Source organism: Solanum dulcamara, chromosome 4 (genome assembly GCF_947179165.1).
Source record: "Solanum dulcamara chromosome 4, daSolDulc1.2, whole genome shotgun sequence".
In the NCBI taxonomy this organism is placed as follows: Eukaryota; Viridiplantae; Streptophyta; class Magnoliopsida; order Solanales; family Solanaceae; genus Solanum; species Solanum dulcamara.
Window position 1 is genome coordinate 70,749,483 of NC_077240.1, and position 11,676 is coordinate 70,761,158.

Below are 11,676 nucleotides of genomic sequence, written 5' to 3' on the forward strand. Positions count from 1 at the left end.
AAATGTATTTATTTTGATATAAGTTATAATTATTTCTTATATTTTTTCATAGTTTTTATCGTTTAGCATATTATTTCAAATTTGAAACTTAGAGCTTTGAGTGGTCCAATTAAGGTTATATTCCATAGATATTACTAACTCTAATAAAGCTCAAATCAAATCAATACTTATGCTAACCAATAAAAAACTATTCAACACTAGAAATGACAATAATGTTGAATATTTGTTCTTTAGTTTACATTGGTTTAGACAATTAAAATATATAACCTAATTTCAGTTTTTCTTTAATGTTTAGTCGTGTAATTAATGTTTATTAGACTTTTCATGATTTAGTAATTTTAAATTATAATTATTTTCATTATGACATATTAATTTACAGCATTTATTTATGCGATTTCATTATTATTTTTTGTTGAATATTTTTAGTGTCATCATTCATCTCATATTTTGTGTTATTTTCTTAAAAAACACCTTAGATAGTTGTATTTTGGTAGAACTAAAAAATATTTGAAACACAAGTTAATTATAAATTGGTATGAATACTTTACCAAAAAAATCCGAGAAATTTGGAAAAAAAAACCAAAAAAATTACAGGTTGAAAAATTCGAGTTTAATTAGTTTGTTTTGGTTTATAGATTTAGAAACTTGACACAAATGATTTGATATTTGAAAAACCCGAAACAACCTGGTCATGTAACCCTCTGGTTCCAACAATTGCTAAATAAATAAGATATATCCGTCTGTGAAGTTCCCCATAAAATTTCATCTACAAGGGAGTTCGTTTTGGCCATTCTATTTACTGATTCCATATTCATGTTCTTACCTAATACGTCAAAGCAAGAATGAAGGACCTGGAATTTAAACACTATTACGAACACAACAAATTTGGCTTACACCCTGTATATGTGTTTAAAAAATCACTAACAAAGTGCAAATAATAGATTCCAAATCCAGGAATTAGAGGGATGTAGGAGAATATCGACTCCAAATCCATAATGTTCAAATTCTGGATCCACCTCTGATCAGAGGCGCAGAGGGAAAGGGGTGGGGGGCATGAACCAAACACAACCAGAGTATTACTACTGCAACCAGAGTAATATTAATCATGTTTCTTAGGAATATTCAAGCTATCAATAAATAGATTTCAGTTACTTCCACTTCCAGATAGTGTACATATTTTCTTCTAAACTAATTTTACTACAAGCTCACTAAACCTAATTCTGATTATACTCCAAAAATCACAAGGGCGAGGAAGGTGTGAAAGAATAAACTAGATGATAAGATATTACACGACTAATTCTACCTATAAGTTAAATTGTCTTGGGTCAAAAAAGTACATTACTGTTAAGGGAGGAAAATTTGTACTATCTGGAAGTTAGTTTTCTCGAGGTAGCTTTGACTGTGGTTTCATACTTGCTCTCCGAGCTACATCCCATGCCTTTTGGGGGATCGAGACGCCAGCCTGAGATGCAAAAAATGACTCGTAACCAGGTGAATCAAAGGCAAAACCAGTATGTTTTGATTTCTGTCCGGGCAGTTGTCTAATTGCGTAACTCCTTGCTTCTTCGGGTGTAAGATCATTTCCAATCTCCAGTAAGCCCATCCTACTGTCAATCTCATGCCTGTGAATTTCCTGAACGATCTGATAATCATAAGGGAAAAACCATCTTTGAACCCTGGAAAAAGCAACTAGTAATGTTAAGCAAGAGCAAGACTATCAATTTCCAATTGTTATATAAAACAAAAAATTAACTTATTAAAAGCCAGAGCATATAAGGGATTCGGGGTGGGTGGGTGAAGGGGTTGAAATTGTAAATATGACAGTCATTTTTGGTCGTACCAAGCTTCCAGTGGAATCAACATTTCTGTGCCAATTCCTAATTCAAAGAACAAAGCAGATCCTACAGATCGGATTAAATGACTTCTGAATGAGATGACATAGCAAAACTGCACCCATGTGAACAATGTAATTCACGCCAAATTCCTTTAACTATGATTTTTTCAGTGAAAACAACAGATTGGATAGCTCATAAAAACATATATCCACAAAATTCTTTGTGGTTCCCTTCATAGGATTAAACCACCACGATTAGTAGGATAGAATGATGGACTAATTCTTGGGGCATAGTGGTTTTCTAAAAGTATGCTATATCTAAAGAATTTATGTTTGGTTCCTTTCATAGGATGAGACCACCGCAATTGGCAAAACAGATTGATGACTAATTCTAGTGGCATAACGTACTAAAACAAAAGATGAAGAGGTAGGAGTAGGCCGAAGAAATATTGGGAGAGGTGATTAGACAGGACATAACGCAGTTACAGCTTACCGATGACATGACCTTAGATAGGAGGGTGTGGAGGACCCATATTAGGGTAGAAGGCTAGTACAAAGTTCCATTATTCTTCCTTATTAGTAGGCGCATTAGCGCACTATAATTTCTTGTGTTCTGATTTCTGTTACTATCTACTACTCTCTGTACTTTGATTACTCTATTTTATCTGTTACGCTTTCGTTATTTGCTTTCACATAACGCTTTGAACTTTTTGTACTTCTTAGCCTTATCTGACCTCTTTTTATGCTTCTATTGAGCCGAGGGTCTCTCGGAAACAGCCGTCCTACCTTGGTAGGAGTAATGTCTGCGTACACTTTACCCTCCCCAAACCCCACGTTGTGAGATTTCACTGGGTTGTTGTTGTTGTTGTATGCATTTTTCCGATGTTTGAATGGTTTGTTCGATGATCTGTTTGTGGAAGTGGCTTAAGTTATGGATTATTGTGATATAGGTACATTCAAGGGTCAAATGGAGCTTAAGGAACTATTTAGGGCCAAGACATGGAGTCAGAGACAATTGAGTGGAATGGAACTTACAAGAACAAGATGCAATAGATGATGCAAATTAAGGCAAGAGATATTAGAAATTACACTTGGGAGAAACAATTTCTACGAAGTAACACATGACCTTACTTCGCAAAGTTATTCATGATCTATCAGAGCTTTGGACATGCTTTATAACAAATACTTGAAATCTAGTCTCCAGCAGTCTGATCGATTTGTCATTTGGACTTGCCTATGCAAAACTTATGGCCATTCTATCAAAGTTGCGCTGCACGAAAGAGAGCACAGGGAACCGAAGCATGAACTCCAGAGTAGCCTGGAGTCATCAAGTTAGTGCAACATGCTGCGCTTGGCACTTCAGCACAGCCCTTCCATATTTTCCCATACTTAGGCATAGATCATATATACGTATTAGGCTCATATTTATGAGTTTGTATCAGACTTTTGGGAGGTTCTAACGAGTCTTTTATAGGAGAAGATAAATGGGTTACAAAGATTTCTTTCTTTTCCTTCTTTTTAATTGTGATGTTTTCTTCGGAAAATATGGTGATTTTTGTTGTGGTAATGCTTGGTAAACTTATAATTTTAGAGTTATGGTGAACTTGTCATGAATGATATGCTTCTTATTGTTTGTTAGGTTACTGATATCCTTTGGAAGCTTTCCCCAAGTATAAAAGGTATAGTATAGATAATTCCCACAAAATCACAGATCGAGTAACATCCTGGATCTATTCTGAAAGTCTGATTGTGGAGAAAAAGTGATGGAAGATGGTTTTAGCTTGCATCTGGTGGAATATATGAAAGGAGAGGAACATAAGCAGAGGCGGATCCAGGAATTGAACCCTATGGGTTCAGCCTGTTCTTCAAATTTACCCATTATGATTTTAAAGTTATGGGTTCATAACTACTATTTGTTTATGAATTTAGTGAATTTTTACTCATAAATTTATGCTTCGCTTCAAAAATACCGAGCTCATATGAACCCGGTACCACAAGGGTGGATCCGCCCCTAAACACATGGTTGATTTGAAGAACCTAGCAAATCCCATTCAGAAAATTAAGTTGAATTGTCTACTTTTGTTTCATTTTTGGTGTAAAGAATTCTCAGATGATGTGGCTTCACTGTTAGGACACCATAGAGTTCTAAGAAGAACAAGGACATTTTTTTCTTTTTGAAATATAAATATGGCTGACAGCACAGCCTTTGAGTTGACACGGTATTTGAGAAAAAAAGAACGACAATTGAAGCTTGTGGTATAAAACCTATGTTGCTTGAACTCTCCAAAATTATTGCCGCACCCGTGTCGGATTCTCCAAAATGCATTACTTTTGGAGTATTCGACACGCACCCATCGACATTTTTGAAGATTCCGAACAATATAGTATAAAACAGTCCTTAGATATTTGTGTTGTTGAAAATCATTTCATTAAGGGTAAAAGGAGAATTTTAAAATTAAATTATTTCTAATTATAGTAAGGTGACATTCTTTTTGGGTCGGACTAAAAAGGAAAGGATGCCACATAAAATGGAACGGAGGGAGTAGTTAATTGGTGAGAAGTCTTTGAGAGAGTGATATCGTATTCACATTATAGTACTTAAGCAACCGCTTAAGGTACCTAGCATCTGTACTGGTTCTCACTTAGGGAGTGCTTCAGTTCAAGCATTAAGATGCTAGTGTGGTGTCTCATCCACCATGGATTTGTGTCGAAGAGGGGCGCACAAGATAATAATTATTGCACTTAACTATAACTTTTTTCAATTCATTTTTTCATGCATTGCTAGTATCTTTAGTATCATATCTTTTTTACTCTTTTATTTGCGCCTCTTTCTCATTAAGCACATCCTTTATTTGCGGTTGGTGCTCAAAAGCCCAATAGACCTCAGCAACTTTGTTTTTAACTTTTCACCTTTGGTAACACTGGATCCAAGGAACTAGCAATAAAAAGTTTGTCCAGCAGCATGAATCCAGCCGGAAAAAAAATTGTGGTAATCAATGAAAGGCAGAGCATGGGCCTAACAGTTGCAAATGGTTCAACTGCATGTAGGTTCATGCTTAATCAAACTGGCAGGACGGTTCTAGAAATGGGGTTGGGTGCACAAACAGATTTTATCATCACTAGACTAATATTTTCTTCAAACGAAATTTAGATTGATTTGTCAAAATTTTGAAACACAGTCCAGCTAACTCCACAACACAGAAATACCGAATTTTATTTTTTTTTGACACATAAGATACTTACCCCTGATAAATGAAGTCGCCAAAAAGAGCAGCAACAGGTACAAGGAACAGAACGAGGTAGAAATAAAATGTGCTCATCAAGGTATAGATGACCAAATAGATATTCTTCTGCAGTGAGGAGGAATATCAGACATATTAGCATATGACCACTCACAAGAATACAGTAAATAAGTGACTAAACTCACCTGTTCTTTTGGCAAGGAAATACCCGAATAAATAAAGACAAATATGAACCACAACAATATGCTCCCTCCAACAGTGATGTGATGCCATCTTGTAATTGTGTTGCACATCATAAGCAGACGCAAATTGACAGTTACAACAACACAAGTGAAAGCCATTGTACTAACATCCCACAGGCCAAATATCTTGCCTGATGAATTCATGCCCTTTGTACTCGAATCAATTACAAAATAATACAAGACCAATGATTGATATATTGCAAAGAAAGCCCAGATGACCACAACTCTCCATTTGAAGAAAGTATTTCTGATTCCTTCCTTGTATAGCTCAGGATATTTCTTAGAGAGGGAAGCACTGACATCCTGAATACACAATAGAGATGCAGCAATAGACAAAAAAAAGAATGACATAACAATTAGAGAATAAGCTGACTTAATTGCCAGCATACGTTGTTTGGCAGTAACAAAATATAACAATTACACACCTTCTCAAAAAGCCCGAGAACAATAACAGGAAGAGCGGTGAACATCACATTATAGAGAGACTGGAACCAATCATCATAGAACCTCTGACCGGAGAATCCAGTCCGGAAGGTAAACCAAAATTGAGTCAGGGTAAATGTCAGATTCTTGTAATAGAAATATGTGACAACCTGCATGTAAAACGTAGAGATCACTATTTACCCCAAAAGATATCACACATTTTTTGTGCACAAAGACTAAAGGCAAACCTTGCATATTCTCAGATATGACCAGCGTCCATGGACAAGCAGTAAATCAGAGAGAAATCGGAACTGAGCTATTGCGAAATCACTAGCCATCACTGCTTGCATTCCCTCCTGTCCACTTATTCCAACACCAACGTGAGCAGCTTGAATCATACTTACATCATTAGCTCCATCACCAATGCTGAGAGTTATTCTGTCTGCCCCCTTCTTAACCAAGCTTGTCACCTGAAAAGAAGTGGAAGAAGTCGCTAAAACCTGATCACCAGAGGATTTGCAATAAAAAAAACTCATCCTAGCTTCATAGAAATTAGAATGTTTTTATCAGTAACTTGAAGAAATACACTGTTGAAACTAGAGAATACCAAAGTGATACCTGAAAAAAACTTGGGGTTTGTTTGGCAAGCCACCTGGTAATTGGAATTGATGTAATTACTAGAGTAGTAATTACCAGCCTAGTAATTACATAACCTAGTAATTAAGTTGACATGTTTGTTTGCCACATTGTAATTACAATGTACTGTTTGGTTGCACAGTTGCAATCATAAGGTTATATTAAATTTTAAACATAAAAGTTAATTATCTAAAATTAGAAATTTATATTAGACAAATAAGGGACTTTATAAATGATATTTAATTAAATATTTAAGATATATATCGTCTTTTGAAAATATATTAAATAAACACATGTTCTTAACTAATATTATTAAAAATTAATTGATTTATATTTTTCAAATTAGTATATTTTAATTAAATTAATCATAAAAACAAGTGTACAAGATTTCTATGAACATCATAAAATGCATGTTTGACAAAAAGATTAATATTATAAATACAATGTCATAAATTATTAAAACATTTAACAAAAAGATAATCTATCAAATCTAACTAAAATATAAATGACTTGCAATGTGAAATATCAAGTCAATACTACTAAAATAAATGAAACTAAAAATACAACATAAGTTCTAAATTTAAATTAAAAAATTCAACATAAAACTCTTATGTCAAATTTCACTAACGTACAAAAATATGATTCAAAAGAAAAGAAAAACGTACGTCTATAACCTTATTCAGCAATGAATTCTGCTTTAATTTAAAAATTAGAATACTAACAAAATTATACTAATGAAAAAAATAAACATAGAACAAATTAAAAAAATAAATAATACGAAAAATTGCATAAAATCACATGAGTAAAGGTTGAGAATGAGAAGGAAATGAAATATAAATGTTATAAAATTAAAAAAATATGTTTTTAGAAATATTTAAAGGGGGCAGCCCGGTGCACTAAAGCTCCCGCTATGCGCAGGGTCCGGAGAAGGGCCCGACCACAAGGGTCTATTGTACGCAGCCTTACCTTGCATTTCTGCCAGAGGCTGTTTCCAGGCTTGAACCCGTGACCTCCTGGTCACATGGCAGCAACTTTACCAGTTACTCCAAGGCTCCCCTTCGTTTTTAGAAATATTTAGAATAATAAAAATAAAAGAGAATTTAAAATAAGAAACAAAAATAAAAATAGAAATAAAAAAAAAAAATTCAAAAGTAATCAGCTTGTAATTACACCATGTAATTATCAGCAATTCACAGCCCCTCCCAGAGAATTGGGGAGTGTAATTACCCTGCCAATTACACCCAATTATCTGCTGACCAAGTAATTACATGGCCAACCAAACATGCCAGACAGTGTAAATACACCCAACTACACCAAATTCAATTAACAGGATGACTTTCCAAATAGGCCCCTTAACTTTTTATAATGAGATGGGAATCCCAAAAGAGAAACTTCATAACATTAAATATCTGAGGATAATGAGGTTTAGTATGTTTTTTCCAGAACATAAGACCCTTGTGGTCGGGCCCTTCCCCGGACCCTGCGCATAGCGGGAGCTTTAGTGCACCGGGCTGCCCTTTTTATAAAATATCTAAGATTGACGACCTCTTCTCTTCTTTCTTTTTGACTGTGTTATCTGAGAATAATGGGCTTTACTATGAAGTGAAATAGCAACACTCTTTCTTACACGAGACAGAAAGTGTAACTACAGAACTCTTTCAACTTTCTTGTCTTTGGATAAGTATTGCGGTTAATCAGTTTACAAGATGAGAGTCAGAAAATTGAAATAAGAATTGCCAAGTGATTCTTGAATGCTTCTTCAGTACGCTACTACATATACTGATAATTTCCAAGACAATATCGAAAGTACCCATCTTATGTGATATGTAATTAGATCATCAAACTCTTTCTCACTATACCCAGCCGATTCTCAAGGACAAAAGGTATAGCATTACATTTAACAGACAGATGAACGCTAGGTCGCTACTCCTTCTTCGTGAGGAAGAAAGACCTTGATATCATCTAGATAGACGTATTAAAATGAAACTAATTTGATGAAGCCTAAAATAAGTACATAAGACTCAAAAAACTTTTGTTCTCTGTCTAGAGTTGCATGACGGAATAACAGAGATAAAGATGGATGACTCTACTCCCATATGTTCATTAACCAAGCATGAACAGCTCAATTTGAAGAAACTACAAGTCAGCTTGACAATTCCAAGGCTGATGATGCTGCAATAGGAATAAATAAAGTGTCACCATATTCAACAGAACCCAACTTTCTTGGGACTGAGGCGATGTTGTTGTCTATTTAACAGACAGAAAAACAGTTATAGAATGACCAAAGGCAAGTTCAAAGTTCTACTGTTGTAACCATTCAAAGAAAGACCACCTACATGACCTCACCTGTGCTTTCTGCAAAGGAGAAACACGGCAGCAAACCACTGCACTGCAATTAAGGCTTAAATTCAACAGCATTACACGAAGACTGGGGTCTAATGCATACATCAAACACTTCCCATCAATTACTAGTGCTAATTTTGGTCCAGAAACAGAACGAAGATGCTCTTGCGCTTCCTCATAACATCTTTTAAGCTCATTCTGCACTGTTTCTTTCATAAAACGAGCAAGCTCCACTAGATCACCCTGCGAATGAACACAAAACAAATTGTTGAACAGTGTATATTTTGAAACTGACACCCATGAACATTGAAAAGTAATGCTCACTCTATCTTCCACTTCTCTGATTGCATCAGTTTCGGAACTAATGATAAATTGTTTCATGCTGTTATTGATCAACTTGCATGCTGCAATAGATACAAATGAAACTAGGATAAGATGGTGCAAGTAGAATCAAGATTTAAAAAATGATAAACTGCCTATCATCAATGAAAAGTTGCCAACCATAAGCTATATTTATCGCAGTTTCCAATTTGTCACCAGTAAGCACCCAAATTTTAATTCCAGCCCTTGAAAGAGTGTCTATGCACTCAGGTACACCTTCTTGAAGCTTATCTTCTATAGCAGTTGATCCAATCAAGACAAGATCCTTTTCTATCAGTTCTGCCACCTGTAAAATGCTAAATGCTTAGACTCTTTTGAACACCAACACAACCTTGACATCAACAAAATAACAGGAGTTAGACTTCCAAATTAAGCACAAAATTGTGAGGGCAACCAGAACTATGGTTATATAATTATCACCCAATATATTACTTCCATCCATTTATATTTTGTGTATTCAAGAATGCTGTACGCGAGAAAATATGCAAAGGTGCTTAAAATTTAAAATAAACCATTTAGTAGTCATATTTTACGCAGGTGATAGCTACATTATCCCAATCTCTATAATGATACATTTTTTTTTCTTTTTTGGATAAAGAGTCTAGAATGATCACAGTCGGCAAAACAATTTCAGATGTGTTTTTCAACTCAGGAACCAGGGCGTGAGAAAAAGAATAACAAGAAGCTTTTGATAATCAGGACTACACAGTGCAATACAGGAGCAGTGTATTTGGCATCATAAACTGACAAAAGAAAACCACCTCTCTTTAATTAAAAGAATTGTTAAATGATGAGCATAATATGGCTAGAACAAGCAAATCTGATGGAAATTAAAACTTAAATGCATAAGAACATAATTGCACTTCGCCACTCAAACTAAAATGACATCACTACAAAACAGATGAATAAACAGTCAAGAAAAAAGTCAATCCCAGAAAGAAAGCAGAATCAGAGCAATTAAAAAGGTGCAAATCTGGAAGAAAATACAAACTTAAAAGGGAAATACTTCACACTATGCTAACCTCATCCAATTTCTTCTCACGGTCCCGGAGACAGGATTTTGCTTGAATGAATTTCTCATTCCATTTTTCGTACTCATCAGGGATTAAATCTCTATAAGCCAAGCAAAGTGTCCGAAGTCCAGCAGCCCCAAACTGCTCCAAGTGTTCCCTAGTTCTTTTCTTCAAATCGTTGTCTCCGTCAAGCAACCTCTCATAAATTACATTATCAGCACCCTGAGAAAAGTAGGTTCTGTGATAATTTTCTTACTAAAGTAACCTCCTAGAATGCATCTTCCCACATAAAGTTCCTACCTTACAGTAGAGAACCAATCTGCCTTCAGGATAGCGACATACAACAGACTGGCGCTTTCTAGTACTAAACACAAAACAAATGAATAATGGTCAACCCCGTTAACATCATGCAGGTAATCAAAATTGATATACAAGCTAGGATGTACTGACACCTGTTGAATTCAAGAACATTAAGAATCTCATAAGGAACATCTTGAATCTTCCCCATCTTTTCAACATGTGACTCACGCACATAAATCATAGTTGGTGTACGTCTGCAGAAAATTTTAGAGTCATGGTTAAAAGTGACCCAGCTAAAAATAGAAAAGATAGAAGTAACAGTGCCACAAAGCAGTATGACTAAACTCTGCGCAGAATCTGATACGGTGATTCCTCGAAGATGTTTAGTGGAAGAACTCTAGTACTAACACAATGTCCTTCTGATAGAGAATGCCTTCCGCTAACCATTGCACAGCTAATTTTTCTTTTGTTTCTTAAAGTCAGTCTATTACTCACCAAAAAAAAAGAACTATCTAAGTTCAACAATAGCTGAGAAAGATAATGCATGTGACTTAGAAGTAGCCCACCATAATAAAACAAAAACTATCTATTTTATTACCCTATTCATCAATTGGAACTCTCTCCGCCCCTTCCCCGAGAACTCACCTCTGAAGCTGGCACCAGGAACAGCATCCTGCTACAAATGTTCGTGATTTATTCTCTTATAACATACTTGAATAAAATAAGTAAATAACAGCAGGAACCGGATACTACAATAGCTTTCTGATGACAAGTACTCTCCAATCAGATAACGACATACATACATTGGCACTATTCTCCACACATACCGGAATAAAATAACAAGAGGAACCAGATTACTGCAACAGTGTCCTCACGACGTGCGTTCCCTCATCAGATAAGGACTATTGTCACTACTTTGATATATAAAAAACTGCATTCCTGAGTCTTCCAATCTAACAGTGTATGCTAGTAACCTTCTACATTTCTTTCATAGACAAACTGACGAAGTTTCAACAAAAGGGAGCCTTAAAGCAGACTACAGAAATGTAACAGAAATTCTAAAGACACGCACTTGTAAAAGAAGAAGCCAAAGTTCTTTGCTGCTACAACCAAAGCAGACTCATCAGGGGATGCTGCTTGATATCGTATTTTTTCTGGGGTCTCTTCACCTTCAGGCAGAACAGTATGGCATATAGCAAGGCATTTGAAAAATTCCTGAAGAAACAACCTTGGCCTCATTAAACTAACAATGTAGGTGCTAG

At 35.3% G+C, this 11,676-nt stretch overlaps 1 protein-coding gene across 2 annotated transcripts in view; it reads right to left on the bottom strand.

The window, feature by feature from the left end:
* Positions 1–1,076: 1,076 nt before the first annotated feature.
* Positions 1,077–11,676, bottom strand: part of LOC129887524 (phospholipid-transporting ATPase 3-like) — a 30,984-nt gene continuing 20,384 nt past the window's right edge. For both annotated transcript variants that reach the window (XM_055962642.1, XM_055962643.1), the window contains 12 exons: positions 11,487–11,629; positions 10,567–10,668; positions 10,415–10,478; positions 10,124–10,336; positions 9,222–9,387; positions 9,045–9,124; positions 8,724–8,963; positions 5,990–6,211; positions 5,744–5,911; positions 5,262–5,621; positions 5,078–5,184; positions 1,077–1,676 (listed from right to left, as the gene is read on the bottom strand). In XM_055962642.1, coding sequence (XP_055818617.1) covers positions 1,376–1,676; positions 5,078–5,184; positions 5,262–5,621; positions 5,744–5,911; positions 5,990–6,211; positions 8,724–8,963; positions 9,045–9,124; positions 9,222–9,387; positions 10,124–10,336; positions 10,415–10,478; positions 10,567–10,668; positions 11,487–11,629 — 2,166 coding nt within the window. In that variant the 3' untranslated portion in view covers positions 1,077–1,375. The remainder of the gene's footprint in view (positions 1,677–5,077; positions 5,185–5,261; positions 5,622–5,743; positions 5,912–5,989; positions 6,212–8,723; positions 8,964–9,044; positions 9,125–9,221; positions 9,388–10,123; positions 10,337–10,414; positions 10,479–10,566; positions 10,669–11,486; positions 11,630–11,676) is intronic.